This window comes from Syngnathus typhle, linkage group LG13, assembly GCF_033458585.1.
Source record: "Syngnathus typhle isolate RoL2023-S1 ecotype Sweden linkage group LG13, RoL_Styp_1.0, whole genome shotgun sequence".
In the NCBI taxonomy this organism is placed as follows: domain Eukaryota; kingdom Metazoa; phylum Chordata; class Actinopteri; order Syngnathiformes; family Syngnathidae; genus Syngnathus; species Syngnathus typhle.
In genome coordinates this window covers 5,981,808-6,009,587 of record NC_083750.1, presented here as the reverse complement: position 1 = coordinate 6,009,587, position 27,780 = coordinate 5,981,808, and the positions used below count along the sequence as shown (strand labels likewise).

Here is a 27,780-nt window from a genome sequence, read left to right as displayed (position 1 = left end):
AAGTCTGAACACTTGGAGGAGGCCAGGGATGATGAATAGTGCACTTCATTTTAAATACAGCATGCTTTCATCTGGCAGGAAGAAAAACTGTAGTTGAGAGACGTGCGCACACTCGACGATCATGTGCACATTTGCAACCAAAAAAGGAAGTACATTATATTTTGATTACCATCTCCTTGGCTGAAAGTCAATGTATAGAAATAGTTTCTGATGTATCTATAATGGACGCTTCCAACACAATGTGCTCCTATGGGCACTCGTCAGTCGTGGCTGTAATAGTAGTAGCACTGTTGTTACGAGTGCTGAGGATCTTGAGGAAGCACAATGGAGACAGCCATTAACTACAACTTGTATGCGTGCATGTGTTCTCAATAGAAGAGTGATGACTATCTGTGGCTGACATCTGGGAGCTACTGCTGCCTATTTCCAAGTGGCCATGGCAAAACAATGAAGAGAGACATTTTCAGATTGCAAAAGAAAAATGGAAAACAGAGATGACCAATGAAACCAAGAGGCAGAAATAGGAGGGATTTCTAGTAGGTTCTTGAGTAATCGATGGAATGATTGATACGTTTTAGGCGCCGACTACATGTCATCTTCCATTGCTCCGAAAAGCACGACGCCAAACTAACTTTTAAGCTATCGGGGGTATTTTGGGAAGTGCAACAAAAGAGAGAAAACTGTGAGTCGAGTTATGCTTGAATGACTTCTATCCAACCATCAAGTAGATAGATCAATAGAAGCAGATGAATTGCACCAAGAAAATGGGCTGGGCATCGGTAAAATGAGGCAGAATTTAAATTATTCTGATGCAGTACAAATACAGCCTGACAATGTTTGATGTTTTTGAATTGCAAATTTGGCAACATGCTTTACAGAGGAAAACACCCAAAATGTACCATTTTTTTTGCAAAAACAGATTTTATTCCACCAACTAACAAATACCATGCCTTTCAAATATTTCCTTCCCTTCCATGTCTTTTCACGCACCCTTTCTCCACATTTGTTTGGCTATTACAACCATCCAACATCAGAGTCATCCATTCCTTTCAAGTCCAGCCTTCCTCTGACTGAAACGTGGACAGCGGCCAAATGTGTAACCACCATGTGCGCACATGCACACGCAAACACAACACACACATGCACACAGGCAAAACTAATAAAAGACAGGTGTGGGATGGTGCAATAACTGAGAACAACAGCAAATGTCTGCTTCAAAAGCTACAAGGACAAAGCTACCATTGATCACGTCCACCCATAAATATAGAAGCACTAAAGGTGCGGGAAAATACACAATGTTGAGAGATTCTAAACACCGGACACGAGGAACTTGAGTTTGCTTTATCCCAGCACATGTGCAGTTACTGTATATTTTTAGAACAGTTATTAACCGGAAAAATGGAGTGGATGTGGAGGGATTTGCAAACACTGGCCACAGTTTCAGGTGACACTGAGTACAGGGCTGCCTAATTCCAATTTACCGTATTTTCTGGACTATAAGGCACACCTTCAATGAATGGTTCATTTTAAAACGTTGTCCTTATATAAGGCGCACCGGACTATAAAGCGCACTGTTAATGCATCATGTCAGATTTTTAATCCAAATCAAATCATTCTCCATTTTATCTTTTTTATTTCAACTTCAGACGCAACAAATCACTTATGATTGATTTCATGACACAATGCTTCGGGCCAGTTTAAATTTAGGAATTTGGTCCATATATAAAGGCGCACCGGACTATAAGGTGCACTGTCGGCTTTTGAGAACATTTTAGGTTTTTAGGTGCGCCTTATAGTCCGGAAAATACGGTAGTCCCTGTATTCATTTATATATATATATATATAATTTCTTTTTATTTTTCCCACCAGCCATTCTCAATAAGAATTGGAATTTTAAATTAAAGAATTAAAGGGGGAAAAAGCTTAGTGGAAAAGTGCCGCACTCTAGCCACTGCACCAACGGATCACAGCGCTGCCACCTGCCAAAGTGTGTGATAAAACTTATATTGCCAATATAAACAGAAACAGTAAGGTCTCTAGTGTGAGAGTACACGGCACTAACTGCCCTGCGTCGACTAATGTGTAAATAGTCGCTTGAGGCACTTGGGGAGAAATACCTTGCTTTCCTTCTCATCCATGCATTTAAAACAGGAAATGTGCCAATTCAGCAATTTTAATGATGAATACACAGAGAGCATCAATGTAAAGCACAGACTAGACAACAAAAATAGAAAGATATTTTAAATAGCAAAAAAAGCTATTTAAAATATTGCTCTCTTTGAACTTTCAAGACTCCTCCTCCGGTGCCTGCCCTGACTACACGGCCCTGCAGACTTGTCCAACTCGCAGGGGTGGATAAAAATATTGATTCATGAATGCATCACAAAACTTTCTATTTCAATATCTATTCAGCGACTTCTATCCACAATTCAATATTGATTCCGCAATATTGATTCTTTATGATGCCAAGCAGCGTTTGAGCAAACATTAACATGCCAACAAAAACAAGCAGTGGAAACTTAAAGAGCTTAAAGTCTACTTTCAAATCTGACATTTAGAACCATTATGGAAATTTGCCCGTTGACAACCCACAGATTTGAAGGAAGCAGTTTTGGAGTGGACAAAATGCCGGTTAAGCTTCCAGAGCGACTGACGTTGACGGAACTATCACTATTTGAGTTGTCCCCATATTTTTTTTTTACTCATTATTATTATTCATTTGTGTATTATTACTGTTTACTCAATCTGAGAATTTCAATCAATATTGAATAAAATCACACACACGATGACACTTTGGGGCAGAAAGATGAAAAATTGAGCAGATCTACTTCCAAGAATTGAGCAGGAAATAATAAGAGCAGTTATTTTGATACTATTTGCAACTTTTGAAAACAGACACGGGTAAACCATTACCTGGGTTCAGAATGACACTTCCTACCTGGCAGCCTTTTAGAAGCACTTGGAAAATCCCCCTGACTGACTGTCACATAGTTTAATCTCGTTCAAGTCTGCTGCCTCGCTTTGTCAGAGCCACCGTCGCTTCAGAAGGCATTGGGGACCCATTACAGCTTTATGTAACATTCTACAGACAGAGACGTGGAAGGGACACACATGCATTCGCAGACAGATCCTTCCTACCCCCCTTTCTGTGAACAAGGTTTTTTTCTGCAGCTGGCTAACAAAGCATGACCCAATAATCCTGAAGCTGGACCCAAAGATGAGGAATACCCCCTCCCGCCCATCCGCTAACCCGCCCTTCCCTCCCCAATATCCCTTCCTCCTGCTCTCGGAGGACTTCATAACTGGCAAGGGAGCTTCTGGTCATACATGTGGCGTGTTGGGGGAAGTGGGGGGTGGTAAATGCACAAGTGCTCTTAGCTTTAACCATTCTAATTAGGACTTGGAGCTAGAATTAGATTATTACACATGGGTTGATAAGTTGTTGATGAGCTCACACGTCCCTTCAATTAGACAGTGTTACAGATAAACCTAGACAAACAAAAGACTCGACTTGCAAAGAGTGCGTGCGTGTCGTTCAGGATTCTCTGAATTGCATATAAAAGGTGTTTTCAAATCTGATTTGCTTACCATTAAGTGCCAGAACTGTCTTTCCCAGGACTATTTTCGGCTGCTTTAATTTTGTGGTGTCACAATATTCTGAATATTATTTATCTGACAAGAAATAATTTTTGTTGAGGTTTTTGATCGTAAATATGCCAGACAAAGTTCCCAAAGTTGTGAGAAAAATGACCAACATAGCTCATGGGCTGTTTTAGCAAATCCGTTTTAAACGTCACTAACCACACATTATTTTTTTTTTTTACATCACTAACTCAGCGCCAAGTCTGCCCTCACAATGTTGAACAACTGTGCAGGTACAGCAGGTATAACAGGACAACATGACAGCCTGACAAAACCAAAGCAACTTTTCCGTAGCACAGTGCATGTACAACAAAACACTCTTCTCTTCTTCCCACACCCAAGCCACCAGAACACTTGCATTTCTGAACCGAATATACCCAAACAACTCTTCCGAAACATGTGGCAAACATTTTATTGACGATCCCTTCAGCAATTTGGCACAATACAAGTCTATTTCTGGAGGAATTTCCTTCCATAAGTGATATATAGTTCCCCTTTTTTGAAGCTTGGCTGCTAAAAGCCCCGGTTGATGTAACATCACAGAGCTAAATCAAAGCATATGAGAAATAACTTTGGATATGTCCTTCTGAAGCTGTTGGGTCTCTTCCTCTTCCGATGCCTCATCGTCTGGTTCGAAATCAGGCCATTTTTGCCAACTCTCAACTCTGCAACACATGTAGGCTAACTTCATAATGCAATGACGTAGGTGGTCTGAGGCAATCACCAGGCGCTAACGTCCAAGTAGCAACATTAACTGCTCATCAAGGATATTTGTGGAGACTGAAGAGTACAATTTGGAAGAAAAATAAGGTTTTTGATTGGGGCCTGTAATTTTGAAATCAAATTGTGATCAAAGAGAGAATAATGTAATTATAGTTATTATGACATTTTGGACATAACGGTGTCATTTGGTGATCACCTATTGAAACTGAAGTGTGCAAAAGAATGTGCGAGTATTTTTTTAAGGAGCGGATGTGAAAGACTAAACCATCCTTCTCCGTCGTTCCTTTCGTCAAAGGACGCTCCAGCAAATTGTTTTCAAACTTAGCTGAAGCAGATGCCTTTGATCCACATTGAACCTCAACCGCATATGGAGGGATATTTATTGCTTGCATGATTGCCCACGTTTTATGTGATCTACTCTGTTGTTTTGTTATTATGGTTTCGTAAAACGCTTTGTTACGGCAAAAGTTGTTGTGAAAGTGCTATATCAATAAAGATGCATTGTGTAAACAGAAGCATGTGAAAAGCAGTAGTAAAAGTAGTTAATTGTGCATGGCAGCTTATCCAAATGTCATGAGTTAGCAACTGGTTACCATGTGCCACAAACTGAAGAGCAGGCCAAATCTTATCTTGACGTCAAACAACTATTTAACTGGTCTTGTTAACAGAGAGACAAAACCATGTTCGGACCTGCTGTGACTGACCTTGGGGGGAGGATGACAGACATTTAAGGCTGCTGGTGTTTGCTTTCAGATACTGTACATTGTTTTTGTTCGTGCAAATGTCAGTTTACACCCGAGGGGATGTAACTTATTTGACCCCAAAATATGTTTTGAATGACTACATGACATGCACAAAGCGGCATGCCGTGCAGCTTTTAAGCACGTGGCGGTGTTTATGATAACCGGAAGTGTCCTTTCTCGCTGTCGCCGACATTCTTTGCATACGGTGCTCGATTACAAGCAATCACCAACCAGCTAGAATTATCCTGACATTAACACTTTAATGAAGGTGCCGCTTTCGGATCATATCTCGCAAGCTTGCACAAGTGCATCAAGCCAGATGGCACTAAACAAAGCTAAAAGTAAATCTCGCTTTCATATTCACAAGTCTCACGTTTCAAGATAGTAATGGAGCAGAATCAATGGCCATTTAAAAAAGATGCAATAAGATACAGCAATCCAAAAGAAGCCACAGTTTGCAGCTTCCCCTGATACCTTGAGGCAACATGAAACCCCAGACAAGCTCCAGTACCTCTCACGCCATATGGCCAAACAAGAAAAAATAGCCCAATAACACTAGGAGGCAGTTTCGCCCCCCCCCCCCTTCCCCTCACACTCTCCATCAGTTTCAATCCCATCCATTTTTGTCATGTCCAATCTCACGTTTGGCTTTAAAGACTAATGAGGCTGGCGTTGGAGAAGGAGCTTTTGCGGAATGGCCCTTTGTTTGAAAACATCCTCTCTGCAGTGCTGGAAATGCGAGACGCTTATCGATCATTTCAACCGTGAGCCTTTTGTGTGGCAAGCGTCTATGGAACGCACGCAAAGAACGCATTTCAACATTGGAGCCAAACTACTGCCGGAAAACACCAAGCTATTTTCCACGCCGGTGGCGTCCGCGTCTCTTTGTCCACTCCGACCAGCAGCGAGTAAACACAGCCGTGTGATGGGGGGGACTTTTTTTTTTTTCTTCCACGGATTAACGTCGGATTAATCATAATAAGAGACCCAATAACAGTCTTTGTTCCTTGGCTAAGGCACTGCCAACCAACGGTTAGTTTTGGGGAAAACTCTTGCAATTGGGAACTGACACAAACAAAACATAAAGCCCCGTTGAGTCCTTTTGTATCGGTGCCTGTCAGCAAGAGCACTCGTCCGCGCCTCCCCCTACTTGGCTGCGCGTCGAAGGCTCCAGTCAGCTCCGCTCGTCGGGGAAAAAAAAGTGAACATTAACTCATTTTTGAATTCTTTTGGTGCTGTTTGACTGGACCCAAAACATAACACGCCTTACTTTTATTCCAAAAGGGTAGAGAGTGTGCTAAAGCGTAGCGAAACCACAATCGGAAACCCTTCAATTTTTAAACAGCAGCTGCTCGGTTATGTTTAGCAAGCAACCTTATCGCCAGTCTCACGCGGACATGAGCCTATTAGTCAAAAATGTCGATTAGGAAGCTTGAGGAAGTTAAACACACGTCACACGGTAACTACTCACTCACGCTCGGGTTTAAAATTTAAAAACAAGAGTGCGTCGATCAAGCGTGTGCAGATTCTGCAGGGACGCGCCGCAAAAGTCCGTCGAGCCAAAAAGTTGAGCGAAAAAAATATGTCCACTCACCGACTTGCAAAACGTTTTCCACGCAGCCGGTGTCAAGCAACCTGATACCACGGCGGAAAGGCAGTGCATCTCCCGTTCCTACTCCTCCGGTTGTTCCCACTGTCGTCGTACCAGTGGTAGTTCCTCCGCCACCAGCAGTAGTTGTAGGTCCGACTCCGACAACCACTACCCCGCTGGTCGCCGTCGACGGACCCTCTTCGCCGGCCACGCGGCACTGAAACGAAGAGTACATGCATATCTCCTTCTCGTTTCTGGGGAAGGACCAGTAGACGATACGACGCTGCACGGGTTCAGGTATCCGCTCAAAACGCTCCTCGACTCTTTCGAAGGCCCACTTTTCCGCTACTGCCTTCGCGGCACAGTCCAGGAGGGACTCCGGGGAACGTTGTCGATGGCTGGTTAAGCCGCTACCGTATCCGGGCCCAGGGCCAGGACCCCGTGGAGCTGGTCGTAGGCAGGGTCGCTTACTCGCCGGTGGTAGGGGCAGGAGAGGATGGGGTGGATCTCTTCGTCCTTCCGCCATGGTGAGCCGATCTACACTGACTAGACTCAGCGTGCGCAGCGGACAGAGTTTCAGCCGGAACTCGACCACACGCGCACGCACAAACACGCACAGACACGCGCGCACACACACGCATTAGTTGCACGGAGTGTAGACAAGACTTCCTGCTTTATCTTTCAAAGTAAAATACATTTCAAAGAGAAGGTCGACATTAAATAATAACAAACCTGTAAAAGAAAACACGTCTTTTTTTATTATTTTTATTTTTACAGTCAATTCTAGTCTGGTTCCTATTAGTTAACTTCGTACTATGTATCGAGGTGCTCTGATGCAATTCAACAAGCGTAACATAAAAGAGAATGGTGACAAGTTTTCTTTTATGCAAAATGTCCTTTTATTAATACAAAATCCTTTCTCATATTTATCATCGCGCTTGTCAAATGTGCATTCAAATTAAGAGTTATTATAAGAAGAATAAAACAATTCCTCCTCATGAATAACAAAGTTACTGTTTTTAAGTCACTCCGTCCATCCATCCATCCATCCGTCCGTCCATCCGTCCATCCATCCGTCCGTCCGTCCGTCCGTCCGTCCGTCCATCCATCCATCCATCCATCCATCCATCCATCCATCCATCCATCCATCCATCCATCCATCCAATCCACTAATTTGAAGCACTTTGAAGGAATTTTCCAGAGGTGGAAACTTCAGATCCAAGGCTGAATCACCATTTTAAATGTGTTTCGGACTTGGATATGTTTAGGATGATATAATAGACCGTGGTGACAACATTATGTTTGTGCCATCATACACTTGAACACGCACATGTATACATCACTCAGAGAGGGAAAATAATTCCAGAGGTCAAGACCTGTGAGCAGTGGCCATGACATCGGAAAGAGATATGCAGCAGGCGAGCCAATATTCCCAAGGCAACTGGTGCAGCTCTAAAATTTGGTTGTTTTTACTGATGATGATTTTTTTCTGCGAGTTATTAGTACTTTTATATTTTTTATTTTTGTAGAGTGCTTCATAAAATGTGCTAATAAAAGTCAAAGTCAAAGTCTGCTTTATTGTCAACTTCTTCACGTGCCGAGACACACAAAGAGATCGAAATTACGTTTTCTCTATCCCACGATGATAAGACGTATTACACGATGGACATACAAGTAAACGACGCAATATAAAAAACAAGAAGGCACAAACAATAAATAATAATAATAATAAATAATAATTTTGTGCTGGGCGGCTCGGTGGCGCACTTGGGTAGCACGTCCGCCTCACAGTTAGGAGGGTGCGGGTTCGATTCCACCTCCGGCCCTCCCTGTGTGGAGTTTGCATGTTCTCCCCGGGCCCGCGTGGGTTTTCTCCGGGCACTCCGGTTTCCTCCCACATCCCAAAAACATGCTTGGTAGGCTGATTGAGCACTCCAAATTGTCCCTAGGTGTGAGTGTGAGTGCAAATGGTTGTTTGTCTCTGTGTGCCCTGCGATTGGCTGGCAACCGGTTCAGGGTGTCCCCCGTCTACTGCCCGATGACGGCTGGGATAGGCTCCGGCACGCCCGCGACCCCAGTGGGGACTAAGCGGTACAGAAAATGGATGGATGGAATTTTGTGCTGTGGCTGTCCCACACTTTCCGATATATATAGTCATACAATTATTCATTTTCATAATAAGTAATGCTTGCCTGGATGGTAAAGTTTCATCAGCTCCGAATAAAAGCAATCTGTACAGAATGGCTAATAAAATCTTGAATGAATTGGTTGAGTCATGGTTGAGCGGCTACTCTTCTGACACTGACACTATTGAAAACGCAGGAGCGACATTAAACGCTCAACATGCAGACACAATCCAGATCCGTCTCCCTCTGTGCATCACTTTGCCTCCTTTAAAAGGCGGCTTTTTGGTATGCAATTATATTGAACAATAGGCCAAAGCCAATGGAGGATGCAATCCGTTACCATGGAAATGATTATGATGGATTTGTGGATAGACAGAGCAGGTAATTGGAAAAAGATTGATGGGGAACAGGGTAAAAGAAAGTGATAGAAAGATGGAAGAAGAGGGGGATGAATTACTAAAGCAGCCGTGGAGGGAAGAAAGCCCCATTACGCCCTATCTTTCTACGATTTTTATAATTATATAATGATGCATCTCTTGCTCATCAAGTCAATAGGCAATCACTCCGTCTTACTTTTCACTGACTCCCTCTTCTTACTCCTTTGCAAGGGTTGTACTTCCACCCTTTTCTCTTTCCCTCACTCACTATTGCAGTTCTAACATGAAAGAAAAAGCGGAACATAATAGTTAGTAATGCCTGTCATCAAATCATGCTGTGCAGGCAGGGGTTGAATAGAGATACCCCAGTGTGAAGAGCCCACACCAGCAAATAGTCTCAGCCGCATTTATTGCAATAGGAACACATATTGTGTCTTTTCTGATGTTTTGTGTTGGCAGGTTTCCAACCTGGATTAGTCAGCAGTCAGGTGACAGGGACCAAATTATGATTTTTTTGGGAGGAAGCTATTATACTTTAACAGTATCTTTCCAGTCCTTGAAGGCAAGTTCAACATCATCCTATTTGTTTACGCAAAAGTCATTACTAAACAAAATGCAACCCCAGCATCGATGGAGATGACCAAAACTGTATTTTGAATATCCTTCCTTGCCTATTTAATTTGGTGAGCTTCTATACATCACTGGATCAAAGGTCACATGGCTGACCCCTGACGGCACAGTATAAGACTTGGTATCAATATTATAGATGTTTGGGTCAATCCGCCCACCTCTACATTTCTTTCTCGCTTTCTCATTCTCATCATTATCTTCCTCCTTAGTCCGTTTTCCTCTTTATCTATCTTAGCCACCAGTATTTTCACTCTTCTTTTCAAATCTTCCTTTGTGTATTAGCCCTCTTAAGTCTCACTGACCATCCCTTAGTCTTTGCTGCCATCACTGCTCACTTCTCTCTTCTTCACTCCACCGTGACCCTTCACCCTATATTTTTCTCTTCTCTTTCTCTGTCTACTTTTCTCTTTAGCTAGCCTTTTCTTCTTCACTCTGGGTATCAGGGCTTTGTGGAGACCCTCAGCTCAGCCCCCGGTGGGAACCCCAACAAGAGAAAAAGATGCAGAACAAATGCTGAGTGCTGTGAGGGAGGTGTGAGCTCACTTACTCAGAGGTGTCCACAAATAGGCCTGCAGGGGTTCACCATGTAAATTGCGACCAAATGCTTAGGTGTCAACGTTGACTGGGAAACTGGGAAACACCGGAGGATACCAATCTTACAGCATATTATTATTATTATTATTATTATTATTATTATTATTATTATTATTATTAACATATTTTCCGCACTATAAAGCGCACCTAAAAACCTCAAATTTTCTCAAAAAGCAACAGTGCGCCTGATAATCCGGTGCGCCTTATATATGGACCAATATTGAGGCACTACGTGTCCAAATATATGTATTTATATATGGACAAAGTTTTAAAATGGGGCATTCATTGAAGGTGCGCCTTATAATCCGGTGCGCTTTATAGTGCGGAAAATACGATATTATTATTATTATTATTGGCAATCAGATAGCCACAACAACAAAAATAGCTAGCAGCCACCAATGTGAAGTACATCATTATAACGACAATGCTACTTTAAATCCCACAATTGTAGAGTCACTTTTTTGCCACATTGTCTTCAGATTTGCTCACTATCCCTTAATCACACCATGTGGTTAATGATGCCAGACAAATGAACAAATATACAAAGAAAGTAATTAACTAATCAGAGCCATGAAATGCATTTTTACTGTTTGGCCTTGTGGTAAATGGAATCTGACAAGCAGTGAAATTGCATGCATTGGACTTTTCTGTCAGTCCTCATTGCAAATTTGGTACAGACAGTGGAACCGCAATTTAAAAAACCCCGGAACCAACAGTCAGCTTTAATGGACAGAAAATAGTGTGCACCCCCTAAAAATACCTTTGTACCGTAGTTGTCAACGTCTACTACTTCCAGTCCTTATCACGGTTGTTTACTGTCACTGTGGCAAAATCAACAGGGAGAGACCGCTACACATTTTCAGATTTTTCCACTGGCATCACTTATTAGACATAACCAGGTTAACAAACGTGTCTACATGGCGGCCATTTTGGCAGTGGTGACTTTCCAATAGGAAACTCATCAGTACCCCATAAAATGTGTTCTATGTTGGACTGATGGAAAAAAAAAACTTTTCAAATTAACATGTCACCAAGTGTATGAAAATAGTTACAGGATGGCAGTTCAACCATCCAAAGGTCAATGAGCAAACAATACAGAAAAGAAATTGAAACGTGATCATCAAATGATGGCACTCGTGTCATCATCTCAGCCACTCCTTCCACCTTCATTGCCCTGAGCCATCATTTTACCCTCCATAACCTCCTTTCCATCTCACCATTGCACTCCATCATCCACACCCAATGCTCTCCCCTTAATATCCAGTTAATGCAACTAGTCATTACATAGGCCTTGACTTGGGCATGTGTGTGCATGTGTGCTGCACAGAAGGGAGGAGACATGTGATCTATATGTTCCAGATTTCTGCTTGCATTAAAATGTGGGACTGGATGTACATTACAGAAGCCTTTTTGGAAGGAGTTCTTCAAGGGCTGTTGAAAACAAGTGTATTGGAAAATCCATTCAAATGTTTAACCATGTTTCAGTATTTTGAATTAAATGTATCACGAAAACCACATCTTCAATGCTTGGTTTGCTATTACAGTCTTGGAAATCTTTCCCATCATTTCAAACCAAATAATAGTCGAATAAATCTTTATAGTTTAAATAAAGGTAAAACCCTTATGTGTATAAATGTTTGTTCATCTGTATTATATATTTCCATATGCATGCATTATTAATCTTGCCATTGTTCTATGTATTAAAATGTAATGAAGTGTGAAACAAGCTCTTCAGTCTCTGTGGTCAAGGCTACAAAAAACAAAACAAAACATAGTCCCTTGTCAACACATCACACGTTTACCATTTATCACATCCTCCCACGTTGCGCATCAGCAAAACTGGGGATGTACTGCGGTATACATGATGGTAAAGGTACACAAAAACATGGTGGCAATAACATTTATTATGAATCAAATGAAAACATATCAATGGAAGAAATATAAACGTGCTAACCAACACTGATCTTTATTCAGAATCCTTCAATTCCACTTTGGGCCATGTACTACATGTACATACTGCTAGCATAGGCAGCTTGTATCATACTGATACTGAATAAATACTTTAATGGCACTCCATAGATTCGACCAAAGTGTTGGAGTTTAGAAGTTAGCAAAAGCTTTAAATGGTTATAAATAACCATTGATTGCACGAGTAACATGTTTGCTGTAGATATGATTAAAAGCCTTTTCTATATATAATCTGTATGCAATTTAAAATTGCAATTTCAAGCATGTACACTGTGCAATGGATTACATTTTTAATCCTAACCCTGCCCCCAAGTGCCGGCCCTTCTACCCAACAGTGGATCTCCATTAGCTGAAACCTCCGGAGGAACATCATGACCTCACCTTGCCCCAAGGCCCTGCTCCAATTTTCATTTATTTGCAGTGGCCTGACAAAGCTACTTGTCAGTGTTCACATCCAGCCAAGCACACAAATATGTTACACACTGTTATTAAAAATATCTTCAAGCACAGTCGGAGGTGGAGTAGGTTTTTCGAATTTCTGGAACAAATAAACGTGTCTCCTGTCTCTTCCTAATGTCACCATATGATGCTGCAGGCTAAACGCTACCTGCCAAGAAGCCCACGCCTGTCAAATCTTGGCTCAGGCAACCGCAACACACTCAATATAAAAATGCATGACCCCAGTGTGTTAATTGAAGGTGACAGCACTGCAAATTATTAATTCCCACTTAATTTAAAGTCAGTCAGATCAACATCAGACCCGACAAATTTTAAATTCTGATGACTCGCATTTCTCTCCAATGTCTTTGTTTCCCCTCCTCCATTGGGTACCCCCTCCCCACTTCTTCTTTCCAGCTGTTAAACCAATTAAATGCTCACAGAGGGTAGACTGCCCACTCTCCTGTTGAGAAAAATACATGCAATAAAAGCCTTCTCTGTGCAGACCTATTGTGTGATGGCAAGGCCGCCATCTTTAATTATGGCCTACGCCTCCACCCTTCGAGATGCTGAATAGCACTGTGCTGTCGGTACAGACAGCTTCTGCTGCCGGATCAGCTTTTTATATTTTGTGTCAAGCAAGTCACGAGAAGGACTGATGTTGGTGGGTGGTACTAATCCAATGTCAGACTTAGAAAATTTGAATGGCTTGGAATCTGGAATCTGCTTGTATTATACCTGAAGAAAACTGGCAAAATGGGTGTTCAGAAACATAAAACCTACTGCGTACCGTGCTACACTACAATATTACACTACTAGTGTAGAGATCATGCTGTTCTACTTTACGGCAGCCATTTATTGGGGTTCCGGTTGTAGTGGTAATAGTGACTTGGTCATCCGTACACTTCATTAAATGGAATAGGAGGAAGCCCCTTTAAAAATATGAAGTCATGTATTCAAAGTCAAAGTCAAAGTCTGCTTTATTGTCAATCCCTTCGTATGTCAAGACACGCAAAGAAACCGAAATTCCGTTTCCTCTATCCCACGGTGACGAGACATTAAAGTTAAAGTTAACAGACATACAAGTAGACGACACAAAATAAAAACAAGAAGGCACAAACAATAAATAATAAATAAATAATATGAGTGATGAATAAATAATAAACAAATAACACAATAAATAAGAGGAGCAAAACTGAGCCAGTGTGCATACAGCAGACAGTAAGCATAGGGCAAAGTACAAGACGTTACGCAGAAAGGGGGAGAGAGTTCAGGATCCTAACAGCCTGGATTTCTGATTAGAATGAATGACCAAATGGGTTCGATGTCGTCTGAACATTTGTCCTGTACCGTAAAAACCTCAAATTTGCTCAAAAGCTGACAGTGCGCCTTATAATCAGCTGCGCCTTATATATGGACCAATATTGAGCCACTACAGCAGGCGTGTCCAAATTCCGGCCCGCGGGCCAAATGTATATATCTTGTATATGGACAAAGTTTTAAAATGGGCCATTCATTGAAGGTGCGCCTTATAATCAGGTGCCCATTATATATGGACACATTTTAGAATGGGCCGTTCGTTGAAGGTGTGCCTTATAATCCGGTGCGCCTTATAGTGCGGAAAATACGGTATAAGAAAATGAGAGGTGAAACAAGATTGTCCATTGTCTGAAGCGCTCCCAAAAATAGAACAGGAAAGGCTGTCACGAAAGACTTCTGCTGACAGAGAAAACATCCTCAGAAAACCAATATGGAATTTGTTGCAGCATTCTTTGGTTTTGTCCATGGCAATGACACTGTCAAGGCATATGGTGGAGAGAGTTCCTCCTTGGTAACTTGGAAGGGGGGTACCCAGAGCCGGTCTAGAGAATGCGAGGCATGAAGAGTGGGGACAATGTGGACTACTGTCCCCCAGAGAGAAGCCTTGTTCCAGGCTGCGGTTGTACAAGAAGTCAGCTTCTCTTTGAATGAATGAAGGATGGATGCATGTGGGACTGACTGGCTGTCTGGATGGATACATGCCGGCCCGCTTGCCCACAGAGCAGGCATGCGAAGGAACCAGGGCAAGTCTGGGGAATGCGAGGCATAATGTGAGAACAAAGCCAGCAACTGTCCCCTAGAGAGAGGCCCTGTCCTGGGCTAAAGGGCAAAAGGAGTCAGGCTTATGAGGATGGATGAATAGATGACCAGCAAGCTTGCTGGTTAACAAGAAATCACAGGAATTATTTTTAAAAAAGAGCTCGGCAGCCTTTCTACTCTTTAACCTCCTCACTTTATACTTTCTGATCTGCCTTTGTATGTTTTTCATGACCTTTGCCCTCATTTCATTCATTTTCTCCATTCAATAACTCCTCAGAACATGTACTCATCAACCTTTCCTCACTTATTTGTACATTTCCTTCTCTGTGTTTATTTACCCTTGCCTGCTGCAGATTCTACCCAGCTTGTTTACTCTGCCTTGCCAATAACTCCCTTTTTCTTTCCTTTGTGTCCAACCTCTTGTACAACTCATCGTGTTTGGTCTTTGCCACTTCCCACTTCAACGCTATTCAATTTTCTGTTGCCGTATAAACCCAATCATGTGCCACATCCTTGAGACAACCCTGAACTCTTTCTTAAGGTTTTTACAACATTCCTCCTTTCTTACAACTTACAAACATGTTCCTCCACTCCACCATACTCTCTTTCTCTTATTTTATAGCATTCTATTTTCAAATTCTTCCTACATTTAAATCACAAATGTGTTTCAAAATGTCTGTCTCACTATTATTATTATTATTTTATATATATCTATATTATTTTAGCGTCTTCATCTTATTTTATGCTTACTTTTTTGTGGTCCCCAGCCTTGAAATACTTAAACATCCAACAAACCGTGTGGGATGTGAGCAAGTCATTTTCTTCCCACTTGTGGCAGTCGAAAAAGAAAACCAATCAGAAAATGACAGAATGGCCAATCATCAACAGGAAACTGAGAAGTAGCCAATTAGTCTGGTTTGTCTGCGAGAACAAAGGAAGTAATATTGCCGAATGATTGCGCCACCACTGGGCTACACAAACATGCTCAAATGATACCTTGCTTGTTACCTTCCAACCCTACTTTTCCAGGAGTGTCCGATCTTGATTGCGTCTGTGATGGCAAGAGAGAACACCTCATTATTACACTAAAGCAGTCGCCATCTCAAAGCCAAAAAAACTGTATTTTGTTTTCATCAGGGAGCTATTGAGTCACCAGCTCTCAGGGCCAACACATGTGCACACACACACATACGCACACACACGCATGCATGCACACAAATGCACACTTTGTCTGCAGACTGGCAATCTTATTTAAGATTTGCTTCTAATAACAGTCCACTTAATGAAGCTGTAAATTTGGAACTTGGGAGGAGAGCCTCTCTAGAGCTCCTCTGAGAGATTTCACAATGATCCGGAGCTGAGCTGGTTAATTAACTGATTGTTTGGTTGGCTGGAAGCCAGAGAGAAATACACATGGCTCGACAGCGAAAAAGTCCAGAAAAGGAGTGGACACAAAGGAAGAATAGATTTACATCAGGTTGCTTGTAATGTAGTTAAAGTAGCTATATCATGCTATTTTAAGCTGATAATTATTTGTGTATAATCGTTTTAGATTTTTTTTTAGGGTTGACTGTGTGGATTTTTTTGTGACTTTTTTAGTGTTTTATTTTTTTATTTTTATGAAGTTCACAAATGAAATTTATATTAGCATATTGATTATTTTTCTTTGTTGAGATATGTTTGGAACATAAGAAAAAAGAAGCGCAGACTTGATCAACTGAATGTTCAGCCTTTTTGGTTGGCTTTATTTCCCTGTAAAATTCTGATTTTTTTTGTTGAACTTGTTTGAATGAATCAGTCAATCCATGATAATGTCAAACATTATTTATTGCAATAAATGTAGTCTCCAACTACGCATGTAGTCAAGGATCATATTGTAGTTAGAGCTTCTTGCTGGTTCTTTTAAGCACAACAGAGCCAGCTGTGGAGGTCTACAAAAAGAGAAAACGTAAATATGTTACCCAGACAGGCAGTTTGAGTTATTCTAAGTAATTTCTTTGTTTCTCACAAGTTTATTTCATCAGCTGAGATGAGTGTGGTTACCTCAATAAGCTTTCCTCCACTGATCTCAGAGGTGTGGTGGTAGTTGGGAAAGTTAACATTCAGCTTGCCTCCCTCCATTTGCACGGTGGCCTGAAATAATGTCCCTCGTAGTTATTCAATGCTTCCGACAACCCATAAACATGCCATTTTTCTATCCTACCTTGAATTTCTTTCCTCCGATGGTCTCCATTTCGCTTTCCTTGCCAACTGTAAATTTGTTGGCAACCTTAGCATTTGTGGGGTAGATCTGAGTCCAGGTGAAGTCGTTTCCTGCCTGGGTCACCTCTGTGATCAGTTTGTAGTCACGGCCCTTCTCAATGATGTCAGCAGGGATACCTGGAGAAGGAACGAGGTAGAATGGTGGTCAGCGCTCAGGTTTGAGTTTTTTTGTTGGTCGTAAATATGAATCCAGCTTTACCGAGGAGTTTGCAAAAGTCATCATAGCCCTCCTGGGATTCAGTTTCCCATCGTCCAGCAAAGGCCATCTTGGTGCTGATGTGTTAGGAGGTGATGATGAGGCAAGCTGAGGGAAAGGCAAGGTAGCGAAACCCAGACGCTTCTGTATTTATATACTGCCCACCGCTCACCGCCTCCCAATCATCGCTGAGAATGATGACTCCAGTCAACGATCAAGGATGAAGAAACGTTTATGGAGGAAAAAGCTGATAGCACGGCAAGCTTGTGTCTCACCTCCAGGTCGTTGAACTCTCCTGCAACGGCCTATTGTCACAGGCTGTAGTTTTACGCCGTGGATTGTGACATCAGATATTTGCCTTTGTTTTAAAATATGGGTCGTTTTTTTTAACCGGTTTCTTATCTCTACAATAGAAAGTTGGCTCTATAATAAAGTGGATCATTTAAACGGCGATTTATTGTATCATATTTTCTTTCTGAATCTATCTATCTATCTATCTATCTATCTATCTATCTATCTATCTATCTATCTATCTATCTATCTATCTATCTATCTATCTATCTATCTATCTATCTATCTATCTATCTATCTATCTATCTATCTATCTATCTATCTATCTATCTATCTATCTATCTATCTATCTATCTATCTATCTATCTATCTATCTATCTATCTATCTATCTATCTATCTATCTATCTATCTATCTATCTATCTATCTATCTATCTATCTTACATAGAAGGCACTTTTTTTTTTATATCACAGGTCCTTGATGCAATCAACTATCCTTACTGTGGAATTAAAATATTGATCGACCCACTGTTAAAAAGCGCAATATCCATTCATCAGAGTTCCTGGCTTTGAATCTCTGCTCAGGCCGATCTGTGCGTTGACTGGCAACTAGTACAGGTTATATACTATTTATATACCTCTTGCCTTGATGCCCCTTGAGATTTGTATTCATGACAATTTGTGCCACTTGCTGTAGCGCACAGATTCAGTTTCTCATGATCCAGCCTTTTTAAAGAGCAATAATAGTGTTCCTAAAGCATGAAAAGTCAGTGTGGCCTTGAAGCTCTTTATTGATATATAAAACATCACGTTGGGCAAGATCCTATAAAAGACACCCGCTATCTTTATCTCTTTGGCTGACTTTTCTGATCTCACACACACTCATGCAGGAAGCCAGCGCTTTAGGCCCACACAAGATTTAAACACAAAAGAGCATGTACCGGAATTTTTCCACAAGCTGATAAATCCATGATCTTCTTGCCTCTGATTTCGAAGTGCACATTACAGACTCGCTTGATGTTAATTTTTTTTTTTACCTTTTACTTGTTTTGGACCAATCCCATGTCAGCATGGTTTTGGTCTTACATTAATTTCGTGTATTCACTATAAAACACACTCTAAGCAGTTTAAGTACTTTTTTTTTCATAAATGCATCATTAGGTTTGCAGCAAATTCTTAAAAAAAATTGGGCAATAAATAGGACACAAAAACACAACTTTGTTGCAACGCCGTATACCAACTAAAACCCTTCATTTGAACTTTCAAAAGCACAATTTGATTCGTTCCATTTTAGAAAACAACTTTCCGATTCGATATATAACAAAACAAATCCATCAAGTCACCCTTGTGTCTTCATAAAATGAAGAATTTGCCAGAGTAATTTTCACAAACAAGCAATCAAGTCTTTAAATTTCCCCTCAGAATCAGAAATGAGTCACTGACGGTGACGTCAAACACTTTTGTTCAAATATAGATTAAGACAGGACAAACATGTTTCTTTTTTATGTCTGCAAAAATATATATCGTACATAAACCTGTAGTTACTTTCTTACTTTCTTAATACTTTCAAGGACAAACCAGATGAACAGTGAACAAAGTCCAGTTGTGGGCATTATAACCCTTTAGTTACTCTTTAAAAGTTCTGCACAGTTGAAACTTTTTGGACAATCAGTAACACGAACGTTTCGGCTGTTACCGAATGTCCAATCACGTGCCGATGAAGTCATGCTATACTCTCCAACTCTCCTCCTCCCTCCTCTGATGTTAGGCATCATAAAATGCCGGTGACAAAGAGATGAGAAGAAGGCAAGAATGTGAACAAAATGAACAAGAAGTCCAACAAGAACAAAAGATGGCAAGAGAGAGGGAGGAAAAGATTCTCTGGAAAGATACATATAGATTCCTTTTATCTACAGCTCGAAAGGGGAGGCTTGTGATGGAGGGATGCCTTGAAATGCAAATGATTCTGCTGCTAATCAAAGCAATAAGATTAGCCTTCCAAATTGAGAAGAAAGGCTCCATTATCTAGGCCGAGTGTCATGTTTAATAACGTGGAACGGCATGGTAATTCACCGCTGATGCAACTGGAGCCTTCCAATGCGTGTTTGCGTGGATGTCTTACAGAGTTGAGTGTATGCGTGGAAGAGTTGTATGTGTGTGTGTTAGGAAAGACACAAAAGATAAAACACTAGAGCAGGGGTGTCAAACTCATTTTTTTTCGGGGGCCGCATTGCAGTCATAGCTTCGGAGGGCCATTATGACTGTCAACCCAAATAAATGTATGAGCACCTCATATTATATACAGTAAAATCTACAAAACAAACGAACAAATAACTCGAGTAAAAACTGGTCAAATATTTAAAAAGGCAGATATTATTAAAAGTGAAGACAATTTGCAATTCTAGTAATGACACATGAATTTCATGCACAATTTGTCTTCGCGGACCACATAAAATGATGCGGTGGGCCGTATCTGGACCCCGGGCTTTAAGTTTGACACCTGTGCACTAGAGCATGCCCAATTGCGCAACTCTGTGTCTCTTAATCCATTTTAAAATGAATATCATTCGGATAGTTTGAACCCAACTCAACCTAATTTATAGGCACTGATAAATTTCAAGACTTTATTTTTGGAGTGTGGAAACTTTTTTCCACATTTTGATGGCAATATTTACATTTTATGGGGAAAACAATTCAGACTGTTGGAGCTCTCACTAAGGAAGTAATGAGATGAAATTTGATGGTCTAATAATTCAGACATGGGCCCTAAAGCAGAATTAGGATCATCTTAAATTTCCATTTTCATCTTTATTACCGCTTTCATCATCTTTGTATAATAATAATCACTCTGCTCAAAAAGGAAAAAATACTGGACAGTTTGTTCAGGCCATAGCAGAACCAAACCGACAAAATAAACGTACTCTACCAAAATAGCTCACCCGACAATCCACCAATCATTTACGCGTATATAGTAGTTCAATTTGACCATGACTACTGCTGGCTCAAAATACTAAAAATGGCAGCACCTTTCACTTTGAATGGCTGACAGGGAAAGCTGCCTCCGTTACACAGGCAACAAGCCCGTATATCCATTAAAGGCCGAGACAGAAATAGGCCAGAGAATCTGCCAACAGTGAGCATTCTGTTGTTGTTATCGCTACCGTTTCTCAATCCATCCTGACAGCTTCCTCTCCTTTGAGGAAGGAAGCAGCAGTCACTAGTGAGCATGAAGCCTTCCCTCTTTCAGGCCCGCCTCCACCCCTCATCCAGGGAGCCAAATTATGCCTACATTAATATTACATATTACACAAGACTCACAGAGAAGCCACATGTGTATCAGCCCTTTGTCTTCATGTCAAATGAAATATGCTCGGCAATCATCAGAGGTTGAGCGCGAGCCAACAAGAGGAGGGGTTGGGGGTGTGAGGGTGACAGCAGGAGGGGAGGGTGACAAGGGTGAAGGCTGGAGGCTTGAGGATACGAGGAAGGAAGGAGGAGGAGGCGGGCTGCCTGGAGACAAGTGGCCTCTTAAGGGGTAAAATAATGGATGATGAGGTGAGAGGAGGGACGAGTGAAATAAAAGTGAGGTACGAGACGAGGGGAGAGAAATGAGGAGCAGTGCAACATGCCTGGAATAGTACTAAAAAGTTCCAAACAGCAGGCAACCTTCTGGAAAAATATTGTATTATCATGGTTGAATAGGAAAAGGAACCTGGTTAAAATGTGTGTTATTTTTCAACAATAATAATAAATATCAATGTCTTGAAATGGAATTATGCTATGTGTTTTATGATTTATATGTTTTTATAAATATGAATGCATAATGATTAGTAATTATTCTAACAAGCAGATTTAAGTCTTTACAATCTATTTAATTACGCTATTATATGTATTTTTTAATAATATTATTGAGTGCTTAATATTATTGAGTGCTTTTGCAGGGGCTGGAACATATTAATGTCATTTCCATTCATTTCACTGGTGAAAGATTCTTTGAGATATGAATGTTTTGAGTTATGAGCGTTTTCAGGAATGTAATGCATATTTCAAGGCACCAAAGTATCATGCCAAGACGCCATCATTCATTCAATAGAAACAGTGGACTGCCATAAAACACCTTTAAGTGTCTATATTAGGAGCCACCAAGAGCTTCTTGGGGGTTAATCACACACACACACACACACACGCACACGCACACGCACACGCACACACACAGGCATGGACACACTTGAGAATGAGCAACTAGCAGGTTGTCTGACTGATTAACACTAGCTCGTCTGTGGTCGAGTACGCTCCTGACGTACTGAGATTGCCGCAGCCTCTTGTTCACCCTCATTGTAGGAAACAACACAGTGGCTCACCGTCGAGCGCACTTGTCAGCCTCTTATTGCCAAACCTCTCACAATCGGCAATTATGTCTGCATGTGTGTATGTCCCCGTTAAAATGTGTGTATCTCTGTCTCTCTCACTGACTCTCATGTCAGCAGCAGCAGCTTCCAAGCACTTTTATCACCTCACTCAAACCTGATTATTAATTATAGTCGGCAAACACTGTTACCAAGGAGACAGCCACAACATCATTCATTAGCACCATCCAAGAAAGTAAAAAGTCTTGCATATGTAATCTGCTTGTTGCCATATGAAAAGTAACACACCACATTATAATGAACCCCACCTCTGGCCACAAAGGCATTAAGTGATCAAAGTGAGGGCGGAAAGGAAAGTCTGTCATGCCTGAGTTGCACAGAGGCACTCAGCAGTGATCAGCCTGGAGCAGTGCCTGCAGCAAGGCTCTCTCTAAATTTATTTTCGCTTGCGTGCATGTGTGTGTACGTGTGTGTTGACGATAAATACACTTGTGCTGAAATGAAGAGCATATTACACATATTTTCAGGCAGCAGGAACATGGTTTGCAATGCTGCACAGGTGGGAAATAGAACAAAATACACACACACGTTTGCAGGCGCTGCTGCAGGTCACCAATTTATGCGCGCTATTGTCAATAAGGTTTTGCAGGTCACCACTGAGGTCATCATAATTGTTACAAACTGGCAGTCGGCCAGCATACTGACCAATATGGCTGTAATGTTTGTTTAAGAAGTTTGGTGTGAACCCCCCAGCACCCCCCCCCCCAAAAATAATTGGTCATCGTCTGGTGGGTGCAGTAGCACATCATATCCTCCACTAACTACTGGACCATCTGTTTTCTTTTCATAAAGCTTTCATAAAGCTTTCCTATATGTAATAATGAGTGTTTATCCAGGAACTGAGTAAGTATTATAATGGCATAGCCATTGTCTTGCTGCACCAATGCAGGCAAGTCTCCTGAGGATCTCATCATATTTGTGCACATCAGTCATCCATACATTTGTCGTCTGTATCGTTTGCCACTGAACACCCCCTGTCTGGATTGTATATGTATATTTTTGTGGGGGTAAGAAATAAATACTACAACTACCTAATTGAATATGTACATAGACAGGCAGAGGAGATTGTATATTATCAAGACAGGATTGTAAGTTGATGGGGGTCCCTCTTTGACATCAACACAGCCCAGCCGATATAATAACTAACAGAAATACAGAAGCACAACAACCCTTCTGAAAACCCAGAATTTGCGCCACCTATAATATTTATAAATATAGTGGGATACATATTTTAATCTAAACACAAATTCATATGGAAATTTGATGGGAATTAACTTGGTGATTATGCACATTGTATAAAATATTCCTTGGAGTATGGATAGAATGGTGATAACGTGACAGTAACACGTTACACGTAACAGTGCTGCCATCTATTGGTTTTCTCTCCTCTCGCATGCTCACTTAAAATTTGAGTCTTTTTACAAACCCCATAGTGTTTTAACCCTGAGTAAAAACAAAAGTTGAAACGTTTACACAAATTGTTTAAAATGTTTATAACACGTTAGTAATCCAAAGTTATGATACAGGTTTGTATTTATTGGCTTTGCTTCTTTAGCTTCTGATTTCAAGCTTTTTTGATTTTCTCTATGCCATCAAGTGGATCATTACTGAATGAAGCAACAATCATATGCATTAGAACATGTTTTGCACTATGTGAGAATTGTTTATAACACGTTAGTAATCCAAAGTTATGATACAGGTTTGTATTTATTGGCTTTGCTTCTTTAGCTTCTGATTTCAAGCTTTTTTGATTTTGTCTATGCCATCAAGTGGATCATTACTGAATGAAGCAACAATCATATGCATTAGAACATGTTTTGCACTATGTGAGAATTGTTTTCAGACATGTTAGAAAAAAATATGAGCCAACATACATATAAAAGAAACTTTAGATTAACTGCTGTGTAGTCGAGTCACTCCCAACCATTCTCTCCTCCGTGTAAATATATAAAATACATTTTCTCACTGCTTCCATTTCCTTTCCTCATTGGTCCTTGATGTGAGGTAGCTGTGGTAGTAAAAATGACTGAAGAGTGCAATGAGGGTGAGAGCGTAGAAAATCACGATGGCGTTCAACAAGTCAGGGTAATCACAATCAGTGAAAAAGTTGTAAACCGTGTGCAAGGTTACCAGGAAAAACTGAAGCTGTGAAGAGAGAGAGAAAACACGAAAAATGATATGAGATTTCTAAAAAGTCACACTTCTAATCAACTCTTTCCCAGAAGAAGATCAAATTCTTATCAGTACAGACCAATTACACCAATTGCACAAAATATTTGTTGAGTAATGTTTTTGCAATAACTAAAAAATGCCCATGATGGATAATTGATGCAAAATTGGACACATCCAAAATAAGAGCACCATTGAATACTTCTCCTAAAACACAAAAGTGAATACACATATGCAGACACGGCTTCAGGTCATGAAATTGTGCAGCCAACTGTCAGTGAAGACTATTTGCGGGTCACCACTGAGGTCGCCATAATTATTCTTACATAATGGAAGCCATACAGAAAAGAAACAACAGCAGTCATCATTATAAAAGACAACAGATGGTCCAGAGCTGAGCTACAACTGCAACTATCAGAACAATGACCGACTAATCAGGAGTTGGTCGCACACCAAGCGCCAAGATAAACACTAGTACACATCATTATCGAAAAGACGTTTATTGTGCATATGGGCCAATAAATGATATCTCTGAAAAAAAAAAGCTACTTGGGGCACAATTGACTGTTTTCTTTGTGCAGTCAACGCCAATCATCCAAATTGATTGTATCTGAAGTTGTGAGTGACTACTAAAGACTGCTTTAAAGCTGTAGACATTTTGACACTGTAGATAATAGATGTCAAACTCAAGGCCCGGGGGCCAGATACGGCCCGCCGCATCATTTTATGTGGCCCGTGAAGACAAATTGTGCATCAAATTCGTGTGTCATTACTAGAATTGCAAATTGTCTTCACTTTTAATATCTGTTCTTTTAAATATTTGACCAGTTTTTACTCGAGTTATTTGTTCGTTTGTTTTGTAGCTTTTACTGTATATAATATGAGGTGCTCATACATTCATTTAGGTTGACAGTCATAATGGCCCTCCGAAAGAAGCTATGACTACAATGCGGCTCGTGAAAAAAATTTGTTTGACACCCCTCCACTACAGTATAGATGGACAAGTTCAACCAACATGTCTATTCAATGCTATTAATACTAACCAGCTGTAGGATGGTAAGGTAGTGTTTCCACCAAAGATATTTGCTCATACTTGGTCCAATTGCCGCAAGACCATAGTAGAAATACATCGCCACATGAATCAGGGAGTTGACCAGGCCACTAAAGAAAGCTTTGGGGACATATGACACAAGGAGTAAATATGTGCACGCTTAATGATATATCAGCTTTGTGTATTTGCAAACTCACACTGGCCCCCTGGTGCGAACTTCAACCCTATCCAGCAGTTCAAAATCATGGTGCTGTGATGGTAGACATGGAGGAAGGTCAACTGGCTGTTCTTTTTCCTCAAGATGAAAAACATCTGGGTGACGGAAATAGTAAATAGATGCTGATCAAGGTTTCTTTTGAATTCTGGTCAATATATTTGAACCAGAAACAATAATCATACTTACTGTGTCACAGAACTCGATATATTTGGAGATGTAAAACAGCCAGCACACACTGGCCATCTGCAGAATAGTCAGAAAACGTTTTAAATCATTAGTCTGTTGTCAAAATATTTTACAGTAATTTAGGCACAAAATTAATCTGTATTTGATAAATAACAAATACGAAAAGACATGAATAAATAAATAAATAAATAAATAAATAAATAAATAAATAAATAAATAAATAAATAAATAAATAAATAAATAAATAAATAAATAAATAAATAAATAAATAAATAAATAAATAAATAAAACAGTGTGGTATTTAGGGGGCGGGGCATATTACCCTCACGGACAGTGGATCGTTGCTGTAGTCAACTGGCTGACACAACATACTATAATTTGCCATCCAGGAAGATACTGTAAACTGTAAAAACAGAAGAACAGGACACTCAAAGGTAATGTAAAGACAACAGTTGTGTTGTTAGTTATTTTTTTATAACTTCTGCATCAGTAAAGGAACTCCCATGTATCATCAGAGTTATTTTTAAGAAACTGTTGAGCTGTAAAGATTTTCCATTTATATGTTAAAAAGCACAGCTGACAAGGTGTCAATTTGAACCTGCGGGCAAACTGAAATTACCATGCTACCTCAGAAAAGCACCTTAATTGTAATGAAGTGTTACTTCTGAATAGCACTAAGGGCTCTATTTATTGTAATTTTGCGTCATTGTGGGTTACAACACAAGGGATGTCATTCACCAATCAAAACTTAAATTCACTTTCCAAATGAGAAATTCCGGTTTATTTTTTGCAAATCAAATTAGAGGCAGATGACTAAATCAGAGAGGATTAATTTGTTTGTAACTCTTATTTTTCTAAAGTATAGTTGTAGGTTTTCCTCCATATTCATTATCTGAATTAGCCCATTTTGTTCAAAATTAGTAGAAAAATAATAGTAGTACCTCATACAACATGTATACAGACAGGCAGACCATCGTGAAATTGTAAACTATCAAGACAAGTTTGAGGTTGACAGGCTCCTTCCTTGCCATCAGCTTTGGCCCAACCCAAACAGCGAATAGGTAGCACATAATTATGAACCCAGCAGGTACAGGAGAGTAGACCAGCAGCCAATTTTCTATCCTCTTGTCTAGACAGAGAAAAAGTACATCAAGAACATTCCAGAAATGTTTTTGTGATAAAAGGATAAAAGGAAAAGATAGTGAACGCATACCTCCCTTTTCCAGAAATTCCTCATAGGATAAAGAGGCTTTTTGCCAGAAGGTGAGCTCCTGGGAACCCTGAATTTAAATAGAAACAATAAACATTGTGATACAAAATAAGCAACCAAGAAACGTAAATAAAGAGGTAATAGATAAATATTTACAATAGCATGTTCTGTAAATGCCACCAATTACATGCTGGAGAGAGAGCGAGAGGTCGAGAGACCAGTCACACTCATTTTCACACCTAAGGACAATTTTAGAGCGCGCTAACAACCTACCAAGCATGTTTTTGGGATGTGGAATGAAACGGGAGTACTCCAGGTAAATCCACGCAGAAATGGGGAGAACATGCAAATTTTCACAAAGGAACACCGCAGCAAGAATAGAACCCCGGAACCCTCTGAACTGCGAGGCCGACATGCCAGCCCAACCCTGATATTACATTGCATTAATTATACATGATTTCTGTTGATTACACCATGAAATGTAAAAAGAAAATTCATTAACTTGCTTCAAAGAAGTGAGAGTTAACTTGTAGACCAAATGTCAATCAATGAAAAGTTTGGCAATGGAACATGCACACACCTAAAAAATACCCTCAGCCGCCATCAAACTTAAATTTTACTAAGAAGCTTTAACTATACTAGTATATACTGTTAAGCATGAGGACCTACCTCCATTTAGGCGGCGATTGATTTATTTTCCTCGTCAGTTCCAACACCAGTCAAACTCATGCTCCATTTCAAACGTCAAAGTGAGGTAATGCAACTTCTCATTGAAGCATTTCCTGTTCTGCAACAATAAGTCATATTGCCTCCTTGCGACACCTCGCAACTTTCAACTGGTTCATTTCAAGGTGCAACAGT

At 40.5% G+C, this 27,780-nt stretch overlaps 3 protein-coding genes across 7 annotated transcripts in view; all 3 read right to left on the bottom strand.

Annotated features, from left to right (window-relative positions):
* zswim5 (zinc finger, SWIM-type containing 5) overlaps positions 1–7,301 on the bottom strand; it is a 28,810-nt gene extending 21,509 nt beyond the window's left edge. For 3 of the 5 annotated variants that reach the window (XM_061295160.1, XM_061295159.1, XM_061295161.1), the window contains exon 1: positions 6,703–7,299. In XM_061295160.1, the coding sequence (XP_061151144.1) occupies positions 6,703–7,225 (523 nt within the window). In that variant the 5' untranslated portion in view covers positions 7,226–7,299. Of the gene's footprint in view, positions 1–6,702 lie in introns of all 5 variants that reach the window. The other 2 variants (XM_061295162.1, XM_061295158.1) reach the window with 2 other exon arrangements.
* Positions 7,302–16,624: 9,323 nt separating this feature from the next.
* Positions 16,625–17,523, bottom strand: LOC133165883 (gastrotropin-like). Its single transcript, XM_061295776.1, has 4 exons — positions 17,373–17,523; positions 17,115–17,290; positions 16,955–17,044; positions 16,625–16,842 (listed from the first exon to the last, which is right to left on the bottom strand). The coding sequence occupies exons 1-4, from the start codon at positions 17,437–17,439 to the stop codon at positions 16,792–16,794; spliced, it is 384 nt and encodes a 127-aa protein (XP_061151760.1). The 5' UTR covers positions 17,440–17,523; the 3' UTR covers positions 16,625–16,791.
* Positions 17,524–23,564: 6,041 nt separating this feature from the next.
* On the bottom strand, positions 23,565–27,747 carry elovl8a (ELOVL fatty acid elongase 8a). Its single transcript, XM_061295750.1, has 8 exons — positions 27,589–27,747; positions 26,923–26,989; positions 26,651–26,838; positions 26,032–26,112; positions 25,710–25,766; positions 25,504–25,618; positions 25,299–25,426; positions 23,565–24,231 (listed from the first exon to the last, which is right to left on the bottom strand). The coding sequence occupies exons 1-8, from the start codon at positions 27,592–27,594 to the stop codon at positions 24,049–24,051; spliced, it is 825 nt and encodes a 274-aa protein (XP_061151734.1). The 5' UTR covers positions 27,595–27,747; the 3' UTR covers positions 23,565–24,048.
* Positions 27,748–27,780: the final 33 nt, after the last annotated feature.